We start from the raw sequence: 24579 nt of genomic DNA on the forward strand, positions 1-24579 counted from the left end.
TTTCAGGTAATATCAATAAAATACAAACATGAATTTTGAATACGTGTCTGTTTTTGCAAACACACTTCACATAAAACTGACTTTTACAGCCTGTAAACAGCAGTGGTAACAGGTTTAGGTAGCGCTTTATCTACAAAAGATGACTCCGTCGTGAGTGAATTGCTTTGAAATCCTTTATTTACTGTTTTAAACAACACAACTAGGAGAACGTTTAAAACATTGCATTAAAATGCAAAGGACCCAAATTTTGTATTGAATATGAATTTTTCACAAAGTCCTTAAAGTGGTCCTGACAAATCTGTGTTCAGGTATCAATATCTAAAATAGGTGACAAAAACTTAAACGCTGCAACAAATTAAAGTGCATTCATTACCCAGAACAAATTAAATAACACGCATCAACATAACTGTGAACCGAAACTAACATAATCCCGACAATTACAGTGAGAATAGCCAATCTCAAATTTTAAAAAACAGTCCCATTAGAGTTTTTTCCTTAGCATTAAAAACTGGTAGTCAATGAAAAACATATGAAATGTATCAGATTCTAACAGCATTTATCTGTCTAGGTTAAATTAAGTCAAGTTTATTTTCATGGTTTCACATTCATGAGGGAAAAAATACTTCGGACAATCTCATTATGCCTTTAGCACATATTAATGGCTGCCAATTTGACTTTCTAATAGAAAAATAGCTTATTCTTTTCCCTGAAAGTAAATGGTCGCCATAAACAGTTTAGAATACATACTGGCCTGCAGGTCACAATAATAAGAAACCAATTAACATTGTATTGTTCTATAAATTGCACAGACAGCAGTAGCATGAGAGCATTCATGAAACTATATACAAACCCCAAATCAACTTGAACATACACAACCCTGCATTTAACTAAATTGCAACCTATAAGCAATAATAACAAATGTATTTACTTCATAATTACCTATACGTATTTCACCATGAACTGTATTTTTAAAAACATAACTAGATTCCGTTACACAACGAAATCCATTATTATTGACAGTGTTTAAATTACTCTTAAATCCAATAAGCCATTCAAGGCCAAAGTACAACATAAATGTTGCATTTGTTTGTTAGCTGGACAAGATTTACCACCCCAACTCTCAGTAATACGGACCAATGTCTTCATAGCCGGCGTAACTGGGCCAATTGGGAAATATACCATGAGAACATCTAGGGCTGCCATACCGGTCAAAATGAATGTCCCAATCACTCACACCATATCGTTCGTGGCCAACACTAGATTCAATTGAACTCTTTTTAAGCACCGACTGAACGATTCTGTAATTCTGTCCTTGGTTGTTGTCCCAGAGCGTGAGTCCATTGACCTCATAGCAGATGGCAAACTCAATACGTTCATGTGAAGGCACCTGATCAGGCAAATTTGTTTCGAACAAAAAGGTGTCACGGTTTAAGGCAGTGTAGGTGTCCTGTAAATACTGGCATTCAACATCAGTGTAGCTCTTCCAAGTGTCAAACGTTATGCGAAGATTAACAGACTTCTCAAAGGAAAGGTTTTTTACTTTAACCGTACCTGCTATAGATTTCTCCTTAAGCATGCAGTGCTCAAGGCAGACGTGATCGTTTTCTATTCTTTGGCGAAACTTTACGTAATCTGCAGACGGCTGGTCGAAGTCGAGGATTAACTTGTCCTTCTCTTCTGAAAGGGTAAGCGACGAGGTAAAAAACACCTCAATGTTGCTCGGGATGTCTACGGGATCATCGAACTCAGAGAAGATCTTCACCATTGTCAGATTGAAACCCTTGTGATCGGCAAACGATACCTGCTTCTTGGTCTTGCCAGGCACTGCCAAGGGTGCGCTGACTCCCTTCAACTCTGACTGCTCGCTGTGGGAGCTAAAACTAAGCCGTGAACTTTGACACTGGTGTAGACATGGCCGCAGAGGCCTGCTGAATTTAGGCGTTCTCTGGTTTAGGAACTCTTCATTGGACAGATAAAGCGGCATGGCCAACTCTGTCGGCATGGTGGATTTGTTGGGAGGGCAGCCACACACACTGAAAATATATAAACGTGTATTAATAATCAAATCAAGCGTAACATTTATTCCTCCAGGTCTGTAAACAGAAAAGTTGACAAAGCTCAAGCGCAAACACGACGGACTCAAATTTCACACATAAGCTATAGCACAGCATGCGGTGCTTAATAGAAATTAAGTATGAAATCATCAGAACGTTTGCACAGCATGCAGTGCTCAATATAAACTCAGGATGAAATAATTAAACATTATGCAAAGACAGCAGTAAGTAGGTCACACAAGTAAAACAAGTTTATCTTAGCTGAAGACCATATAGAGGATGTGAAATGGCATGTGGAGAGATAAAACTAAACTACGTGGGCACCCTCTAGTGTTCATTATTAATAGCTTAAAAAAGGAATTAAAAACTTTTGAACGACCGACATCCAATCGTATACGACGAAAAACTCGACTAAGTTACGTAAAAAATAACGAAAATAATCATTCAATTCACCAGGAATCTTAACTCGCATCTTTAAATTCAAACACACAACGTTTACTGAACAAGTCTGGAAACAAAGACGTTAATGCTCCATAAACTCTGTAACGCTTTTCTCTTTAACTTAAAGCGAGATGTTGTACAAGTTTTCGACAATATACGGTAAATACCAATAAAACGTTGTTGCGGCATGTCTAGAGACACCATACAAATAAACACCTTTTTCACTGTCGATTGTTGTAATACGCCAATGCAAAGGAACTTAAGCAAACGGTTGAATTCCCACCTGTTGGAGCTAATTTGCTAAGCATTCGTCTCTGTTCAACATGCCACCACGCCATACCGTACTCGTCTACGATTGTACTGCCCGGTTGGTTTTGCTTAAATAATATCCAAGCTTTCCGTTCTGCCGTTAGATTTTAAAACGTTAAACTTTACATCCGATGCGCCGAGGTTTGGTCAGCGTGCGTCTCTTCCTGGTTTTGTTGTCGTTTCCCTACATCTGAACTCTATCAAATAACATTTTCATCCCTACAATTAAAAGAAGCCCTGCCTGGGTGAACACACATTTATAGCTGATAAACGCGTTAAATGGAGTTGACGTTGTTGCATACCTCTGTTAGGGCATTTGACTTGTTTTAGTGAGCAGCAGGCTTCAGTTTGGAAGCGGACAAACCTCCGACTGACATCAGTGAGCTACTGAACTATACCCCGGCACCAAACCGCATTTTTGCCGAAAATCAGCCGGTGTTCACGTGGACAACCAGTTTTAACCAATCATCGCAGGCTAAAGGGGCATGCATGAACCTGGGCCGATAAATGCGTGTCACGTGACGTGGGACTAGGGTCAGTAGGTCAGGCTCGAAGGCCCCCTGCCCCCAGTGTTGTAAAAATACACACCACTATTTCTCCTGTCAACATGCATAAACCCAATAACCTCCATATGCATTCACTACCACAGTTGTGTGTGATTCTGTAATGCAAAAATATGTATTTTATTTTAATTCCATTTTATCTATAAATGTACCTGGATGAAGGGTCAATATGCTGTGTGTTAAATTGCTTTCAGGGTAGTAAGATTAATTAAGACAAATGGGCCCGGTTTCACAGTCAAGCCTTAAAGCTTGCCCCGGACGAAAATGAATGTGTGACCTGTCTACACTCAAAATAACTTTCCCAGAAAAATCTTAAAATACATTAGTGCCATTGTTTTGTCTCAAGATGCAGACCAGTTATATATTCTTCAAAGGAAATATTTTTTTAAAGGGACATAAATATCTTAATTCAACTAAGGCATACTCCTGGCTCAGTGTCTGTGAAACCGGACCTTAATCTAATTTATATTTAAAGTCACCATGAAATTAAATAGGAAAACTGTAAGTGTTTTACACAGTGTTGCAGTGATTATTATTAAGGATGTATCCGTGCACACCATTTTTTTATTAATTTGCATTTGTAATCTTTAATCAAAAACGTTAATCTAATCTCCCGAAATGTACAAAAAAATGTAAGAGTTACAGGACAGTTTAAGATAAATTAGCCAAATTTTCCTTCTGCAAATTACAAAAATAACATAATAAAATAACAATATCCATAAATTTAGATAAAAATCAATTGCAAGGGGACATTTTGTGTAGAATTTTAAAGTGCACTTCTTTAACTTTGTTATTTATACAGATTTTATATGGAAACAACCAATCCAGTTTCCAATCAATATCTAGGATCTGAGCATTCCAAAATGGTTTTCCAGAAGAGATTTTACGTTTGGATTGAAAAATTTATCAAATATTTGTATTATTACCTGAAGGGGAAAAAGATGAATACCATCTATGGACAATTCAGGAAATAACCGATAATTACTCGCAAAAGTAAGGTTCATTCGCTGTATTAATCCATTTGGAACGGCTTTCACAACCTTTTGAAATTCTTTACAGGAAACAGGAAAGTTGAAAGTATAAAGAAAGTCTTCATAAGATAAGATTTCTCCAGTTCAATCAAATAGGTGCATAACAAAGTTTATGTTTTTGTCAAACCATTTGGGTTTGTTGAACTATGTTGAAAACAAATCTTCCAAGCAAATAAAACTTATAACTGATAATTTAACTGGTAATTTCCCAGGCAAAAAATTACAACGTAATAGAAAAGATAAGCCTCCAACCTTTTTAAAACAGAACTGTGGAATAAAGAACCATAACGACTGTTCCTTCTTTTGGCAATTTTTCAACTATTTAAGCTTGAAAGTGTTAATGATGCCTAAAAAATCGAACATTTCTAAACCGCCATCAACCCTCCTGCCATAACATCCTTTTTCAATTTATGAGCCTTATTCTTCCATATAAAGTCAAAGAAGATTTTATTGATATCCTTGGAAACATCAGCACCCACAAATAGAGAGAGAGCAGGGTAAATAAGTTTGGAAAGACCCTCAGCTTTGACTAATACAACTCTGCCAAAAATACTAAGATCTTTTTGTAGCCAATTATTCTAAATATTTTTAGTTTTCTTAATTTATCTCCTCTCCCCCTCTCAACAACAACTCTTCACCACATGACGTAAGCAACAAAAGAGGAAGGTTGTAGGTAGCCCTCCCCTCCAGGCCCAACTACAACTAACCAATGAAAAAGGGAAGGGCAAACTACAGCCCCACCCTACTTCCAATGTTTGTGTACACATAACATAAAATAGCGTTTGTCTTTTAAAACGTTACATTGCGTTTCAAGTTCATAGACTTGGCTCCTACGATTTCTGTTAAACGTTTTCAAAATGTATCACGTGATTTCCGGTAAGGGAACATATAAGCATCGATGCTCCCTTGTTTTTGTGGTCCATTGTGGGAATTTTTTGAGCTCGAACGTTTCAGTGCACTGGGAGGATTTTGCGAATTAACATCTTAAAATGGCTGATTTCCTGGTCAGTGCCCTGGATTATGGCGAAGCGTTATGAACCACTGAAGCTTTCAACAAAATTGTATTGCAAAAAGTAGCCTCAGACGCCACGTCCACAACCTGTAGGCTGAAAGTCTGATGCATATGGCATCTTATTTAAAAACAAATCTTTAATCTATACTTTGTTCAATGAAGGTATTCTTTTAGTAAGACAGTTTTTTTTAATTTAATTATCATGGGTACTTGTTCTCCTATACTGAATTTCTTCAAAAATTGCAATTACCTATTAAACCAAGATAATTTGCTGTTGTTATTGACGCAATTCCAAAGAGTGTGACAGTACTTTCAAAAACTGAATTTCAGAAGGAATCCGCATGGTACCTAAAACAAAAATGTAGTAATAAGATTAAGGAATGCTCTTTGTTCTGTGTCTTTACCTGCAGCAAGATTTTTTTTGGTCTTCTTTATTTGGTAATATCTCTTGGGTTAAAGCTTGGAAACTGGCAAATAAGTTTTGTATCAATAACAAAATTAAGGAAGTGTTTTACAAAATACTTCAGAATTTATCCTGCTAAGCATGTTTTGGTAAGATTTAAGCTTAATATTGTATATACCTGTGAATTTTGTGGTCAAGAAAGAGAAACCATTTTGCATCTTCTTTTCATTGGATTTACTCGAGATTATTTTGGAAAGATATTGAATTCTATAACAGAAAACTGGAATGTATGATAGACATTTTTATATTTTATGTGCTTTTTTATACAGAAAATGAACATTTGAACTGTAAACAACAACATGTTATACGTTTGTTTATTCTATAAGGAAAATGCCATATACATAAGAAAAAGTGGGCTCAATGTAAACCAAATTTTTCACATTTAATGACTTCAAATTGTATATAGATATAGTTATAAAACAAAAAATCACTGAAATCATGTAATGCTCTGAAAACATTTAAATGTATGTAATTATATATATATATATATATATATATATATATTCAATTTTCGTTTTAATCTGGCAACGAATGTTAATGTGACTTGAATATGTAATACATCTTGTTCTTATGGCATTGATTTAATAAAGCATCAAAAAAGTCTGATGCAAATGGCACACTTTTTTGGAAACACCTCGGCACGTCTGAAGGATTTCCGGTAAACGTGCGTGTCGCGTTCTTTAACGGACCGCCTGGAAACAACACGAAACCTTAAGCTGTCGTGTCTACAACGGTTGCTATAAGAATTCAATTCGTTCGACTAAACGCTTAATTCTTAAAAGCATGCAAGGTTCCCTGCATACATTTATAAACATTGTGGTGCTGTTAACTTTTTTACACGTTCGTGAATTTACACCGGTCTGTTACTGCCGGGACATTTACACGCCTCTTAACATTAACGCGGCACAAGACGAAACGTGATTGGTTGCTTTATCTGTCAGTCATATGGCCTATGGACTGGGAGCTGAATGGTTAACAGTAGGAACCTAATCCTGTATTGTAGTTAATCTATCAGCCACAATCAACTGAAAAGAGGAAGCTGGTGAATGCAGATGGGTTCTGAAAAAGGGAATTAGGCTAAAACACACTGTAGATAACAGAAGAATAGCTGTTCAGCTTGTTCATTTAAAATAAATTGATAACACAAACTAACAAGGTGACAAGCGTTCAAATGAACTGTAGGATGTGTGAATCTGGTGTTTATGTGATAGGCTATTTGAATCACTATTTACATTTTACCAATCATTCTGTAAGTACAAACATTATATTTTGTTTTCTTCAAACAACATGTTAATGACTACTTAAAATAAAATGTGATTTATGGCAACTAAACGCGGTGGGGTTTGTATATGGGCTACAGGGGGTCATTTGTGAACCTCTGTGATTGACAGAGCAGGTGAGGAAAAACCTAGGTGGAAAAAAAGCAGCTGTAGCTTGTGAGGCATTCCACGTGAAAGTTAGCTTTCTAAAACATTACAGCTCAATGCATAAACAAATGACCAACACATTACGAAAGTTGCTTTGTATATAATAGACTCTTTCTATAAATTGACACGATCTTGATAATATTTTTTATGATGTTTCTGTATACAACATTTTGTTTTTAACATTGATCTACCAAAAAGTCTGAGACACTAGGCTTTTAAACAGTATAACATGGTCGCTATCCTCATTTTGCCTGTTTATTTCCAAGTTTAAATTAAATTTTCAACCTGGTCTCAGACATATGGACTCCACTTTAAACATTTTAGTAATTTAAAACAATTATGTAATGTTGAACATGTTGAACTCAAATGGCTTTGTAAACCGTATAGGTGGGCTTTCCATGTGATAAGATTATCACGATTCTCTTGTAAACATAGTCATTATAACAAGCATCGAGCTAGCAGATGCACTTGGACAAGTGACAACAACCTTTCAACCGAAATGTAGCAATAGCTAGTGTTTACCAGCTCTGGTGATCAAACATGATCAAACAACAGAGATAAAGACCTCTCTAAATTGAATAAAAATGAATGGTGTTCATAGCTCTACCAGTGAAACCATTACAAAATTCCTTTGTTTTGTGTTATTCAATTCCCATCTGCCACAAACTGAAACCACCAAAGCCCCATAGATATCATTATAGTTTCCATTAAATCACTGTATTTCCTACTATAACCACTAAACGAACTAAATTAAACTGATGTTTCGCTTTTTTAGCAAGAATGACAAAACTTTCTGCATTATATACCACAGTTTCTAAAACAACAAAATAATCCGTTAAGCATTATATAATTCAGTTATATTATTAAATCATTTAAATGTATTAAATTATTTTTAAATAGACTGCATTTATAAGATATTACTTACTAGAATAATTTAACTTGTTAAATAAACACAATGTAGGTTTTCTTATTTTCCCCTGTAAAGCTGCTTCTGAACCATGCACATTGTGAAAAGCGCTATACAAATAACATTGAATTGAAAATTAGTTTAATTCCGTTTTGACAACATTGTGGCTATTAGTAGAACATTCCGTTGCCGTAGTAAATGTTTTAATAAGCACAAATCACAGCGAACACAAATCATTTTTCATTAAATCAATTGCTTTGAAACCGGAAGTTTTACTTTGACACTTCCCGGAAGTTCTCCCCGACTATTTTTGCTGCCAGAGGGGGATTTGTGTGCGAAAATGGCGACGTCTCGTCGCATTTCTCAGCAGCAACAACAACAAAACTTATCCTCGCCTCCGAGACCGGGATCTAGTCCTCTTACGCCCCCCGAATCACCACCAGACACTGGCAGATCTGCTGCCGGTGCTGAACCGGATAGTCTCGGGGACTCGGAGATCACACCCGAAACCTCAGCTTCGCTCCTTAGCACAACCAGCAGCAGCAGCAGCAGCAGCACCACTAGCCCCAGCAGCACTAGCTCATCTACCACCGGCGGGGGCAGTAGTGCGGGATCTACTCCCGACTCCGGTAGTACCAGTCCCGGAGGCAGCGGCTGCGGGACGAGTGGGGCTTTTAGGGAGCTGTTTGAGGCCTGCAGGAATGGGGACGTGTCCCGGGTGAAAAGACTTGTGGATTCGGTCAATGTAAACGCGAAGGACATGGCCGGTCGCAAGTCCACCCCGCTTCACTTCGCTGCAGGTAAATACAAATGTATATGTTTGCGATCAATCTCGACCTGGAAAGCGGCCAGACTGACGGTAAACGTTACCTTATAGTTCGCTGGATAAACGCAGTACATCGGGGCTAAAGGGAGTTTTAGGACAATTGGGACAAGGGTTATAAAGATAGAATTCGGCCAGTAGGACAAACATCTGAAGTTAATAACTAATCTGGGCTATTTCGGGCTGCTTGTGTTTGTTTCGTTTGGTGTGGTGTCCGAAAGAGAACAATGTTCATCGTGGGGATTTAAAGAACTGAAATAGACTTGACTAATATGATCGAACATAGTATTAACAGCTGTATTAGTTACTGTTTGTACTCGAATGTCTGAAATAAATGCGTACTTGACATAATAGTTACTGTAAACTGAAACGGGAGCCCATTGTTAAACTCGACAGCTGTAAAAGAAAGCTTTTAAATATCGTCGTATTGCTTGGTGCTTCGTAAACACATACAATTTACTAACATTATTAGTTTTTTTAATAGGAACGTATTACATATGTATTAAAAATCACCATGAATATTATTAACACAAGGTGATTATGTAGAAAGTTGTTTAATCACTATATTATAGATTTTTTTTATGAAGCTAAAAGCAGCTAAACTACTACTAAAGTAATTTGTCCTGTTTAAGGCAGTTATGTATTTTGTATGTACTGTAATTCGTGTAAACAAATATGAAAGTTCTTGACAAATGTAGAATAGTTCGTTCTTACTGTCGAAACAGGTTCTTGTTGTCATAGCCAAAATCACAGATATGATCAGACTGTTAATGGAAAGACCTGTCAATCAATCAATTAGTCAAAATGTAATTTATATTGAACCTTCAAAACCACAGAGTGTACAAAAGTGCTGTATAGTGTAGAATCACATTCAGTCATCAAATATAAAATACAGTAAAAGAAAATGAAAAATATCTAAAACATCAATTAACATATTAGTAAAAGCCTCATCAAACAAATATGTCTTAAGACGAGAACTGCGTGCAAAATGATTTTCTTACTACATGTGCCTGTTGTGTAAAAATATGAATGTTTCTCTTTTCATAACTCAGGTTTTGGAAGGAAAGATGTTGTGGAGCATCTCCTGCAGATGGGGGCAAACGTGCACGCGCGAGACGATGGAGGTTTGATTCCGTTGCACAACGCCTGTTCCTTCGGTCATGCCGAGGTGGTCAGTTTGCTGCTTTGTCAGGGTGCCGATCCAAACTCCAGAGACAACTGGAATTACACTCCGCTCCATGAAGCTGCCATCAAGGGTAAAATAGACGTTTGCATCGGTAAGTTCCTCTTTTCTGTAAATGCTGCATACACAGATTTTAGTTTCAAAAGTTTGTTTGTTTGACCTCAGACACGTTTCCCGAAGTAAAGATGTGGGTGGACCATTGTGGATTTAGTTTGTGAACTCGTCAGGTCTGTAGATTGTGGAGATGAATGGTACAATCTCGCCTTAGTGAATTCTGAAGATGTACGAGTTTAATTTTCCCTGTGGTTTGCCTGAGGAGAAGTTCTCAATAAGGTTTAATCATGTGGCATTCTTCTTGATTAGCTGCGGTGACTGACGCTACTACACAGCGCTCAGCCATTAATCTGATTTTTACTGCTTGGTATTCATGAGAAATTTAACATGGCATTGTAGGGGCGAAGGGAGTCAATAGAATAGCGATGGAGTGACGTCAAATGTTTCGGATCACTGTAATTGGTCACTGGGCCAGAGCTGTATCCCTTGTTTTTTTCTTTAAATAAAAAGGGTATTTGAAGTTGTCTTACAGAGATGTTTACTTTTCATTTTAATTCCTTATGTGTTCCTTTGCATCGCTCCAAAAGTAGTCTGCTTCTCACTGCCGCCTAATCCAGAGTGCCCACTCTCTACATTTTTAGCATAATCCAATTAAAGTGGTGAAAATTGAATTTAAACACTAGGAGATAAGAATTATCTCATGGAGAATTCAAATGCCTGAAGACATGCATGCGATTTCACATCTTTTTTCAATCTGAGAAAGATTGATGTAAATCTTCACTGCCTTTTATCTTTTTACTTTAAAAAAGTTTAGTTTGAACTCATTTTAAGCTTTTGGTTGAGTCATTCTTTGTAGAAGTTACATTTTGTAGATCAATCTGAAGTGCCAAGCGTTATGAAACAAGCTCAAGTTATATATTTCCTTTAAATCTTTGAGACTTGAGAAGAGTAAAGTCTTTTCATTTGACTTCGTCACGTATTAAAGATATGTTGATACAGGTTGGACTGAATGGAAACGATTCGTCTTTGTTGTTGTTATCAATTGCCTACATGGGTGCTTGGAAACCTCTATTAAAATTTTCAATTGTTATCGTCGTCCCTGGTTGACGCCCTAATTGTTCTTAATCCTCGGCCTGGTTGGGCTTTGATAGTCTGAAACTAAAAGATTTACAGAAACTGTTTGGATGTGCCCTAACCTGAAGCTGTGTTTTATGGATTTTTAACTTTAGACAGATAATACTGACACATTCGGCTTTGACTTTTTCCACACCTTGTAAATGATTCTTTTAATGGCATCGGCACTTAGACAGTTTGTAGTTTTTATAATGAGCAATGTTATATTCTGTCGCCATTTGAAGGTCTCAAGTATGCCCACAATGAATATTTTTATACATTTTAATCATATTCTGTGTTATTGATTTTTTTTACGGGAGAAAGTGCTAAATGGAGCTCTAACAGATTGTTTATTTGTTAACAGTTACTTAATATGTTTGCTGACATGAACCAACAGTACTCCTACTTCATTTATTAATCTTAGTTCATGTTAATTTCAGCATTTATTAGTACATTTCAAAGTCAAACTTATAAACATGAGTTAATTCACCATGAACTACCATTAATAAATGTATTGACACTGATTAACATTAGTAAGGATTAATAGATGCTAAAAAACTCAATGTTAGATGCGTTTACTAATGTTAACAAATACATCAATGTGTTACCAACAGAGCTGAGTAATACACACCTTATAGTATCTAAAACGTTTTTGCCTATGTTTATTTAGAGGATGCAAATGTGTATAGTGTCACTGAGCGTGTTGGGACATGTGCGCCTCCTACCAGCCCACTTGTCCAATCGGCAAAATATAAAAAGATAAACATAAGTCTAACTGGATGTGTTGAAATTTAATAACTATAGGTTGAAGTGTGCTGATATACGGATTCCATGCGGGCACCTATAATCCAAGTCATCAGCCCATAGTTTAATAAGGCTGCATTTTGTGTACTTGTGTCTTTCTGGCTAATCCAAGAACGTACATTTCATCTTGATGTTCTGGATGAGCTGACTAGCCAATAACTTTGTAATACATGCTGTTATTGACTCTTCTATAAATTGCCATTCCACCGTAATCCCCAAACACCAATCGACTTTTAATGTACTGCAATAGGTTTGTTTTTTATATGTTGGTGATAAAAGCATAATGCAAAAACCTGCTTTTTGTCTTATAAAAAAAGTCTCCCTGCTTTTTGCTTCGAATAATAAGCAGCACTTGTTTTTGTCTCTGCATTTCATAAACCCAAGCCTCTTGTGTCAGCTTCTCTGCTTTTTCGCACCCCAATAGGTGTTGTGACCTCCACCCTTTGATCATAATGAATAAATAATTGGCGTCTACTCCGCTAATTAGAATTTCTCCTGCTCTCTAGTCATTATTTTTGTGCCCATCAGCTCAAAGCAGCAGGGGGGCAATTTGGAATTAAAGGTTGTTTGCTGTCATTCCCGTCTTAAAAGATTGATGACGATAATAGCAACGCATGTTTTTATTTCTCCACCCCACTCCAGATTCCTTCCGGATGACCAAGAGTTTGATCTTCGACGTATAAGGAGTCACAAACTATTCCCTGAGCCTTAAACCGTTTGGGTTTATCAAATTGCTTATAATTAAACTAAGCACAAATGGGCATTTTCACTCTTGTCTAAGTATGTTTAGAAATTTAATGAGCACCGGTTTGCATATCTGTGTTTGTCCAGACCTCTTTGAATGCTGGGGGAGCGGCAGGGGTATGCGCGCGGTTATGCATTTACCCGAGGCGAGCGCCCATGTTCTCTCTCTCGGGCTCTCGGATAATCCCCCCCCGAAGCTCGACCGTAATTACCTTACTGCTCTGATCACACTCAGACCACCAATTACTCGCACACGGCTGTTTTTGTTTGTTCTGAGGATCCCTATGACCAAGTGTGGGTCTCGGCACCTGTTGAAAAGCTTTTGCTTCGTGGCATAAAATGGCATTGTATTCAAAAAAGGGATGGGTCGCAGTTAACATGCATTATACGACTAGTTCATGTCAACGTGCTTGTGGGTATTTATTTTTTGTTGTCAATTACGGTTGCTGTAATATGTGAAGTCACCTCTTAAAATGTACAGTACGTCCTTTGAAACACGTCTGCTACATCTATACAGATGATGGATGGGCAAGTTTTCATAAGTACTGCAATGCATTTTAATCACACCATCATATTTCCGACACGTCCAACCCTCCGTGCACACAAAACCCCCGCCCCTCTGCACCCGGCTCTCGAGTCCCGTCATGACACCAGTGTATGCAAATGTGACGCCTGTAGGGCCTTTAGTGCATATTAATTTGCTTGTGAGGTCTGAGGGTAGCTTTATCTTTCAACTGAACCTTTTTCCTCAGCCCCTGTTGTTCTGCATCAAAATCTGAGTCCTCCCTTCATGCAGTGGTGTATTTCACAAGGGTTTCAAGCTTGTCAGAAACTCTTTCTGACGAGAAATGGGTGACCTATGAGTCACCCCCAGAGCATCTGGTACAGGATCGGATACTCGGCGGACGTAAGAAATCTTCTTTATTTAGAAACCTTTTTTCAGCGGCATTTACAGAACAAAAAGACTTTCACAAAGTGCCACTGTGAAGTATTGCTTTCTTGCAATGCATGAGCTCATTGTTTAGTGTGTAAAACTAGTTGATGTAGGTTTAATCTAATATTCCAGTTTTTGATTAGTCCTGTTGCTGTAATTGGCTGAACGATTAGGCTAATTGTATATTAATTGAAATTGTGATCATTTCTGCCTCCCACAATTGATTAGCGCAAACAATATCATAGGAAGGTTAGACATTTCTGGGGCAGAGTGTGTACAGATGATAGGTCTGAAGTGTAAAAACTATGGATTTTTTTAATGATTATTAGTCACAATTATTGATCTCGGTTATTAGTCATGATTATTGTTTGCGATTATTAATCTTGCGATTGTAATGTAATATCTTTAAAACATATTTAATGTAAAACCACATCAGATCAGAGTCAGGTGAACCCCACACAAGTCATTTTAAACAACAGTTTCAGGTAGCTTTTTATAATATATCGTTTTTCACATACCACATAATAAATGTTTGTGTGTGTTCTGAAGGGAGGCTTTGTATTCGCCTCAAGCCCACCGAAGCCACAGATTTGTGTGGTGCGGAAGCAGTGTGTGTTTTGAATCGGAGAGAGGGAGTTGTAAGTATTTCTGAGGAGGTTAGCAGAATAGACAGGGTGAGCAGAGGGAGGGGGGTGCTATTAGCTTGTGAGAGAGAGAGAGAGAAAGAGAGAGTCCTGATATACGCCGCTCGCTTTAGGTGCCGTGTTGTACTTGGCTCTACAAAGCAGCGTGCCGGACGGCTTTCTCCATCTCTCCATTCTTTTCTCTCGGGAGGCTGTCGGGAGAGAAAAAGGGGGAAGGATCGGAAAAAATGCCTTGATATTCCACTGAGATTACACCTGAGTTCCTGTCACACGCCCGGAGTCTGACTCTTTCAATAACATGGGCTTCTTCCTCCCGTCTCACTGCAGTGTGTGTTTTCTCGCGCGGGCTGTTTTCGCTGCTGCTCTTGGCGCGCTGGCGAGCGATGCGTGTTTGTGTCCGCGCCATGCCGAGGCAAGCTCTCCCGGTCAGCAGCGCGAGCAGCCCCAGCAGTAGTCTATGCCTGCCTGAGTTACGATACTGCTTATGTTTCCCCTGCACAGTGCTGCTCCAACACGGCGCCGATCCAAACATCCGCAACACAGACGGGAAGTCTGCCCTGGACCTGGCTGACCCATCCGCCAAAGCCGTGCTGACGGGTGAGTACTGGATGTTCTCCATAACCATCTGTGCATGCTTTGTCTGTCTACATATTGTGCTCTTTTTGCCTGTGCTTTGTGTTTATGAGTCTGAGCTTCTGCAGCTTGTTACCCTCTGGTACCCTCAGAATGATACTTACTTTACACACAGCGGAATTGATATGTAGCTGTCGTCCACGTTAGGTTTGTTTGTGTAAATTGAGATGATTGTCGTCCTTGAATGCTGCTCTTTCTTGTGTGCTCTCTCTAGTCGATGGGTTGGGTGGTATTATGATTGTATGCGTGATTCTTGATAAGAGAAACGGTATACAGTTGGGTTTCATTAGTCGTGAATCCACATTGATTTTAAAATGATTTAAATAATGGAAATAAAGAAAGTTTGAGGATGTAAAAAAAATCCTCAAGTGGACTGGTCATAGACTTTCATTGTTTTGGGCTAGGAAATCAACTAAATTATTTAAATATGTTGTAAAGATTTTGTTTATATAATTCTGTGAATATAATACTTTATTATAAAAAAAATTATTTGGCAGTAGATGCTTTTACTAATGTTAGCAAACTGAACTTTTTTTTGCCGTTGCAAATGCTGAGAATTAAATTCCTGAAGAAAACATTCAGAATATTTGTTATTATATGCAGTGTTTAATATGTTTTATTACTCATCCACATGTTATTTCACAACTGTATGATTTTATTATCTGTGGAACACAAAGTAAGATTTCTTCGAGAATGTTGGTAAACCAAACAACATTAGACTCCTTTGACTTCCATTGTATGGACACACAACCTTTTCATTTCTTAAAATATTTTCTTTTGTGTGCAACAGAACACACGTCCTATAGGGGTTTTGAATTATGAGGGCGAATACATTTCTATAAAGTGGCCGATTGAAGTGGTCCATTAATGAGGCATCTAGGTATTTACATCTATGATAGACACACCTGTGACTGCCAAACCGTTTTTGATGCAGCACGTTGCTTGGCAGCTATAAACCACAAAATTGTTTGGGACACGACACGCCCAGCTTTGTATTCTCTTAGTACTCCATATATCTTTCTAGAGCTTGTGTAAATAATCAAAAGCATTCGTGACTAAATGCCTTTACATTACCCATCCTTGTAGTGTTTGATGGCAGAGGTTCATGTACTATCAGACCTCATTGATCTAAGTGGTTCTCCCAGACACATTCTGATTGTGTTTACACATAGTTGCAGTATTTCCTTTTTGGTAGCTACATCATTTGGACAAGGGATGTAGGAAAGCTCTCTTCATTAACGTGTTTGTGAGCAAACATTTTTTCTATTGCAGTATTAACAAACAAACCAATGGCTGCAGAGATGCATTAACAAAATCAATAAGAACACTATTTAAAAACATTAGGGTTCATTGATTCAATTTATGTGTATGACAAGGTTATAATAGTTTGAAACACTGTTGAACAGTCATTTCTCACGTCACGATAATTAGAAATTTGTTCTGTAATGAAAAATACATCCAGGCGTCTCTTGCATGAACAAGAGGGTCAGTTCTCAGGGCACAGAAGTGATTGTGCAGATTTATTCAAGTGGCGTCATGAGGATGGAGAGATTCAAAGCCCGTATGATGCGCTTTGCAGTGAGATTTACCATGAAAATCAACATTTAGAAGAAAGGCATTGCCGAAAAATATTATATTAGAAATAAGCTGATCGCTAAAGCCAATGCACTCAACAAGGCTAAGGCCTTTTTTGCTTTTTGATGCTTTAGTCTCAGTCTGTGCAGTCAGTGGATGCCTGTTGCTGAGTTTCTGCTAGTGAGATTCACAGCAATTATTATCAATTTTACACTAGTTGATACAACTGGCCCACAAATCATCAGGCGCAAACAATGTCTGGAATATTAAGAATGTATCGTGCACTTCCCAGTTCCTTTATACGTCACATCTTCAAAGAGTATTTAGTTTGATCAAATTTATAATAAACAGATACAGCTGTAAGATTATTTCCATATAAAGATGAGTTGCTTGAGACAGGAAGGGGTACGGAAGTCCAGCACGAGCACACAGTACATCATCGCATTAATCCCTTTGTGTTTTTTACATTATGCACGTACATGCGATTTCCAACAAACCACAAACATATGACTTTGTTTGACTTGCCGCATGCAGTTCATGTCCGGCATCTTTTAGCACTGGGACCGCGGCATCTATCAGTTTCAAAGGATCTCCAAATCCAGCATTATATCCACCGGTTATATAACATCCATCACTGAAATGCTGTGAACAAACAAACACACCTTAGCTTCTCTTACTATCGCAAGAGTAACTAGCTGCAACTGCAGGCACATAGCGCAGCCAATCTTGACGCAGCTCAACCAGTCTTGATAAGCGGGTCTTCCTATCACTAGTCGGTTGGTGCGTCGGGGGGTTATTTCTTTCACCTTGCCATGGCCTTGCTGGGGGAGTGTATCAAGCACAGAAATTATACGTCATACGTCCAACTCGTTTTTTAACACGTTGACCATGTTAAGCATGAGAAGCCAGGACGTTTAACCGTGTAAATAAGTCAGAATGCATGAAATCGCATGTTACCCCATCTTAAAAATCACTGCTGTGATCAATGCTGGTATATTGTGGCATCCTTGGATGGCCAGCTAGATGCCAGCTTGCACATTTTCCTGCTCTCAGAGCCAGGGTGAAGCCTTTGGTTTTGTAGATATAAATAGAGCAGGAGGCTGCGCTTTAGTCTCTGGAGTATTACAGATAATTGTTATAGATCCTCTTTTCCTGCCTGGTTACCTGACCCTGCCGAAAAGCTTTCCTGTCAAACCACCCATCGCCTTTTCAGAGATATTCATTCGGAATGATGTCTGGCCACCTGTCTAAGGTAAAACCAGACTTTGTTTATTTCCCAGTAAGCTTCTAATTACTTACTGAAATATTCACTTAGAAGCTGTGCGACCAGAGCAGTCATTCGCAATTTTGTTTGTTCGCCCGAGGCAAAGTTCACCTACCTTCATTTTCATTCTGTTTATGTGAATGTCGCTTGCGCAGGTTCCGCCACGAATTAACAGTTTTGCATCGAGGTCGAGATGGGAGAGGTCTTATGCCATCCAGTCATCTGTGAGTGTGGCTGCATCCAACAGTTTCTGAAGAAAGAAATATAAGATATGGAAATGCAGTGTGAATAATGACGGCACATTTTTGGTGAACAGTTTTTTTAAACAAAGCATTTGCATTGTTTATTGTAAGATATAGTAAATAACAGCACAACTTCTACACTAACTGCAGTCTAATGGAGCCAATTTAGTTTAAACATTTCATTGCACGTTTATATCGGTTATGGGAGCTGCTTGCATGATGACAAAGTTATTGCATAGTCACCAATGGGGTGCTTTACAAGCTTTTTGATGTGGAATGTTTTGTATTATTTATGAGGAAAGGGAGCGTTTGGTGTAAACATTTGGTCTTGTGTCTGGGTAATAATGATGCAGGCGTGACAGATTTCACACTAACAAGAGCATCACATCTACTTATTGGCACTCGCAACACATATAACCTCATTCCTCTGCTTCAGCAGAGCTTCATATGGAGATGTGCTGACGGTATAATTAATTTAGTGAAAAATATATTAATAGGAAAGTGTTAAAAGAATGACTTGCTGTGGTGTGAGATTGAGAAGTCAGCCCTTCTTTGTAAGATGTGTATTGTAGTTATACAGTTCGACATAAAATCCACACAATACTGAAGGAAAATATTATTGACTTTCTGTGGATTGGTCATATTGTCAGTATCATTAAGGTGAGGATCACATTTTTTGTAAATCGTATAGACTTTGTGCCATGATTCTTGGAAGTGTGTCTAATATTTACCTTTGTGTATTTGTCTCCAGCATTTTTACTGTAGAGAGGAGTTCTTGCTTGGACATAAAAGCGATGGCTAGGTAATATCAAAGCTGTTTTGTGTGAACAGGTTAGCCGTTACAGAACATTGGAATGACATTATTACATTGTTTTCTTAACAGCCCCGTTAAGAACAGTAGAAGAACAGTAACAGTAGTTTATTTCCATTCAAATCGTTAAACATTATGAAATTTTGTTAAGATTTTCTTCTCCATGAAAGCTCTATAGTTTTAATAAAACGCCAGAGTAGGCAGTCTGATTCGTGTTTGTATATGACACATAAATTACAGCCATGTGGTGTCAGCGCCTCTCTGACATGACAGATTTTGTGAGACCTTGAGTTTGACTTTGATAATGTGGCAATGAGTCGGCCAGGAGAAGAAGTCCTTGCTAAGACAGAATGTTCTTTCAACTTCCTTTAGACACGCTTGCTCTTTAGCTTTGTGTGAAAAATGATTCATTATTTGAGTAACCGATTCATTTGTGTGTATTTTAATTTTGTGTAAGCAGCAAATGATTTGGCTCGTGCTTACTATTAAACTAATAAAGTCTGGGAACATAATATCATGATTTAACGTATGGGAATATTTTTGTTAGTGATAAATATACTGCGTTCAGGTGGGGTGGGTGATTTGGAAAGGTGCTAACTTTAGATTGCTAGCACTGAAATTATAATCCCACCCTCTAACCAATGTGGCGTCCAAAGCCACGCCTCCCCAAACACATGAAAGTATTTCGTAAATCCACGTAACGAATTACAAACTAAAACCATAACATTCTTCTCAAATGCCTGTCCAAAAGAAAGAGTGCAACCATGGCATCGTCTTTCAGACCCTCCGGCAGGGAGCTGTCTCCATCTTGTAAAAACTGAACCGATGTTAATTTGAGTTTTTCCTCTTTCATGATCCAGATCTTTTTTTGGCTCTGCTTTTTCAAAAACTTGTTATCGGTTCCACATAAAGTTTGATTGTTGCCGATTGTCCGCCATTCTCCCTACATTTACTCAGCGGACGTGAGCGCACCGCGGTGCCGATGACGTATGATGTCTGCGTGAACGGGGCGTGCAGCGGTATGCAAAATACGTTGGCTGAAAATGTACACATAACCAGTCACAGCATTCGGCCAGAACGATTTGATTGGGCAATGTTGATTGCTATCAGGATGTAAAGAGATTTCCAACCAGCATGACAAAAATGTGTCTGGATAGAATCACCCACCCTGCCTTTAAGAATGATTTTGGAAGAGCCAGCAGTTGTAGTGAGACAGTGTTGAAAACAAAGTGCAAGAAATGCAAACAGTGGCGGTGCGTAAATCTTCGGTGGAAGACTAACGTTAAGGTGCATGTCGTTTTAAAAGGATTTGTTTCAAAGCACATTTTTTATGAAACCTCCCTAAATTATGGGATCATTTTGATTAATCTGTACTACTTATTAAATGAAACCGAGAGTAAAGAATTCTGGGAAATGTAGAAACTAATAGACAAATGTAGATCATCAGGATTTTTCTGAAATGAAGGATGAGATTGCGGTTATTAACTAAATCAATTTAGTTTTGCTGCCCTCAAACACTCTGGAGTTCAGGCTGTCCCTAGTGTGGCATTGCAATCAGATGCGGGTCCATTTCTGTATGGTTACAGACTTGATTAATATAATATGCTCGACTTGTTCGTTTTGAAGAGATTAGTTTATAACACTTGAGAATGGAACAATCGAGTAGCTGCCGGCGTGTTGTCCTCTTTCAGAACGCTGTCCATTTAGTTTTGCTTGATTGACTTTCGAGAGGAACAGTGTTTATTATGAGCGCTTTGTACATATATAAACAGGAAAAAGTTATTTCCAAATCAAATCGGGTTGATTTTGATAGAGAAACACACGATGCCTTCTCATCCTTGACTGAATCTCGGTGTGAGCTGTTTCAACGACGACTTTGACATTTATATGTTACGGTAAGATGTTTGAAGTGCAAGTGCCCTCCAGCACAAAATGGTGCAAGAATGCGAAATAATGCACGTTGACCTTATTGGTAAGTTGGTGGATTGCTGCATTGCTTCCAAAAAAGTACAAATCCTTTAAAGCATTATGTCTTGTATGCTTTTAAAACGTCTGAAATGTTTTATATTGCTCAGCACTGTGGATTCTGTTCGGTGTGTGTTCCTTTCCCTCTGCAAATAGATTTATGTTGGTCCTATCACTCTGAGAAATAGTGATAGTGGAATATGTGGAATACAAAGTCAAAAGACCTCAGATGTTTTCTGACGAAAGCTTTGTTAAGCACTTGATAAAATTGACTGCATTGGTTGGGAAAGTTTGTTGACCTCAAGCGTGAACTATCAATAAATGAATAATGCATAAAATGTAATCATTTTTATTGTAATTTTCAAACCCACTTTCCAAGCAAAATCTTACGTTTTGTCTTATAATATGTCCTTAAAACAAATAGCAGAAAAATATTTGATTCACAGCCTACTTTAGCAAAGACGATCACAGAAAACTCGACATAAGCATCGTCTGAATACGCTCACGTACTCTCATGCATCATCTTTAATACTTTAGGAGTTAAGAATTCGAATATTTGTCAGTAGAACAAAGACTTGTTTGACTTGTTTACTTTTCTAATCCAAAGGAGAAAAATAATGAACTTGATATTCTTGCCAGTTTCTTTCCCAGGTGAACTTAAGAGACAAATGGTGCATATTTTTCAGTCTAATTTGAATGACCTGAGAGATTTTGTTTGCACGTGTGTTACTCTAGGTGAATGTGTGAATGAATACATTTGAATAAATTAGCATGCTTAAGCCTTAACAAAATATGACAGAGACACATCCAACCTCCTATTGAAATCACATTTGAATTGTAATGTCCCATTTGTTTTTTTCATTTCTCTTTCTTCAGTTTTTTCCCTAAATCATAGACTTTAAGTGTTGAAAGCAGCACACATGTTTCACACAGATTTCAGTTTTATAAAAATATTTTTCACTTCTGTTGCTCTTAGCGTTTATTTTCACTTTTCTTAACAGTCTAGGATAACAATTCTGATTCTATTGTGCACATTTAGACTGTTTTGTTACAAGGGACAAATATAATTCCTCTGACCTTCAGCACCGAGAAAGTGGGCTATAATTGTGTTTTATAGCAAGTTTAATGAAGTGCAGGTTGTCCCAGATGCCATATTGATGTGTTGTGGATCTGTTTTCCACTGGGCTTTTCTTTTTATTCAAAGGACTCTTATCCTCAGACTTCCTACCTAAAGGTGCGGGTATGCTTGACCTCCGTGTCTGTGTCCGTCTCGTGCACAAACTCATCCGCACAGCTTCTTGAGCTTACTCCAAAGCAGTTTAGTGGGGATAGACGAGTTCGACTGCCGATTCAAAAAAAATTCGCACATGCGCTGTTGTATGCGTTCCGTCTGCGCAGTCTCAAAAAATGGGGTGTGTGGATTTTCGCAGACCCTCCTGATGATGAAAATTTCGGCCAGACTATACTTTTTCCTTTAACATTCGAATGTTTGTCATTGTTTTATAGATTAGACTCAGTGTGACTCATAGATGGAGCGAGACGGTTCTTGCTTGGTTAACATTTGGTTTCTGTTGTTTACGTCTATTTAAGGTTAAGGCTATTAATCTGTTTACATGTTTTTTTTGCTCCACTATTAAAAAAGTAGCTTCATATGGCCACAGCGATGCGATAGATTAGATGCCATAGATGTCTTGGTTATAAAACAGAACTGACAACAAAAACAGATATGTAAAGGACAACAGCTTTTATTGGGCAATAAGCTGTAATGTAATGTTCAGAGTAAAATCGAAACGGGTCTGAAGTTGCAACTTTTGCTGCCTTCAAACACTCTCGGAAATTCAATATTCCTCGCTTCAACCTGTAAATAATTAATGGAACGGTGCTCTTTTAATGTTAAAAGATACTTGTAACGTTTTGATGCTACTAAATCAGTAGTTACATTAATGTTACTTAATGCTTATAATGTTAGTATGTCCAGACGTTACTTTTGTGTTTGTGGTGGGAAATATCCCACTTTCGGGGTGTCTTACTACGTGATGATGTCGCAAATATGTTCATTAGCGTGTGATGTCATCAAGCGCCACAGTTTCACAAAGTCTGGAAGGAAACACTGGTCTTAATCTGTAAAAGTTTAACTATTATTTAGTAGCTGGTTAGGAAATATTTGTCACACTTCACAATAAGGATGTATTTGTTAACATTAGTACATGCATAAAACTAACATTGTCTAATAAGGAACAATACAGGTTCAGCATTTATTAGTCTTTTTTTTAATGTTAGTTAATGTCAATACACTTCTTTATGTTAGTTCGTGGTGCATTAACTAAAGCTAACAGTTAGAACTTTTGATTTAGAAATATATAAGTAAATGCTGAAATTAACATGAATTAAAATTAATGAATGCTGTAGAAGTATCGGTCATTGTTAGTTCATGTTAGCAAATGCATCTATTATTTATAAATAAATCTACTTATAAAGTGTTAGTATTTGTCTTTTTTTCCATACGTGTGACATGCTGCATGCATGTAACGGTTATAAAAAATTTGCAAAATACTGTTTAAAATAGCTTTGGATGGAGTTAAGCATGTCACAGACTCTAAACTCTCCAACAGTATTACATGTCAACAAAGCACACGCATAAAGACAGATGCACTGTCACATAATTATCCGTTCATCCATCTCACCACAGACAGCTCGACTGCTTATTATTCAGCATCCTGAAACCTGCCTAGGTTTACAACACTGCTCTCTTTTACCTTTGTGATGGTTTATGGTTTATTGGTCTATGGTTCTTTGCATGGTTGATGTCCCACCAACATGGTCACTACTTCGAGACGCTAGATGTCTACTCCTGATGGCTGATTTTTTCTTGGTTTGTCCAAGCATCTTGTCTGGTCCATAGCTCCCTGATCACCAGTTTAGTTTAAGAGGATGGCATTTTTTTTTTACTTTTTTGGATAGAACAGAGAACACATTTTTTTACCCGCCAATGTGCCTGCAACTCCCTGCTGCTTTCTTTGAATCCCTTTTTTATATCCAGGATAAAACCTGTTTGATAGTTTTCCATTCCACCCATCTAAGTTTTTAGATTTGGGGCTTTTATTTTGTCTGACTTTCCTATTATGTTATTATGGAAATAAGTGAATGCAAAATGACGGAAGCTGTTTAAAGAGCCCCGTGTTTTGTTGCCACACATCTTGAAAACCTCTCAGCACCACAGTTAAAAGGGGTTGTTTACTTAATCTATTCAGCATAAAATCCTGCCTCTCTCCCACCACGATTTAAGCAGGAAAATAAAACTGGCTGCAGTTTTGTTTATAAGATTGACTTTTTCATTGCAGGCAGTCTCTTCCCAGTCAATTAGATCTAGCAATTGATCCAGAGCCTGTGCCCTGGCGGGTGGGTCAGATAATCCCTTTTCAACCTCCGCGTTCGGCCGTGGCAAAACCTTCCAGATTGTGTTTGGTTACAGCATATTAAGAACCCTACATCTGAGGGTTGTAGTCTAGTCGTAACATTTGGCTCATGTGGAATTTATGCCAGTTTGTCAAACTTTAATGTCCATCAGCCTCTTGAATTTAGC

The 24579-nt window shown here is 37.9% G+C and overlaps 2 protein-coding genes across 3 annotated transcripts in view; one reads left to right on the top strand and one right to left on the bottom strand.

Annotated features, from left to right (window-relative positions):
- Nucleotides 1–159: 159 nt before the first annotated feature.
- Nucleotides 160–3372, bottom strand: ppp1r3b (protein phosphatase 1, regulatory subunit 3B). Of its 2 annotated transcripts, XM_079485923.1 has the most exons (3): nt 3107–3280; nt 2779–3023; nt 160–2033 (listed from the first exon to the last, which is right to left on the bottom strand). In XM_079485923.1, the coding sequence occupies exon 3, from the start codon at nt 2000–2002 to the stop codon at nt 1121–1123; it is 882 nt and encodes a 293-aa protein (XP_079342049.1). In that variant the 5' UTR covers nt 2003–2033; nt 2779–3023; nt 3107–3280; the 3' UTR covers nt 160–1120. The 2 variants fall into 2 exon arrangements, with proteins under 2 accessions (XP_079342049.1, XP_079342048.1); XM_079485922.1 differs by lacking the exon at nt 2779–3023 and having other exon boundaries at nt 3107–3372.
- Nucleotides 3373–8510: 5138 nt separating this feature from the next.
- Nucleotides 8511–24579, top strand: part of tnksa (tankyrase, TRF1-interacting ankyrin-related ADP-ribose polymerase a) — a 77415-nt gene continuing 61346 nt past the window's right edge. The window contains exons 1-3 of the mRNA XM_079485924.1: nt 8511–9007; nt 10083–10307; nt 15008–15103. Coding sequence (XP_079342050.1) covers nt 8548–9007; nt 10083–10307; nt 15008–15103 — 781 coding nt within the window. The 5' untranslated portion in view covers nt 8511–8547. The remainder of the gene's footprint in view (nt 9008–10082; nt 10308–15007; nt 15104–24579) is intronic.

The sequence above is a fragment of the Barbatula barbatula genome, assembly GCF_947034865.1.
Source record: "Barbatula barbatula genome assembly, chromosome: 22".
Taxonomy (NCBI): Eukaryota; Metazoa; Chordata; class Actinopteri; order Cypriniformes; family Nemacheilidae; genus Barbatula; species Barbatula barbatula.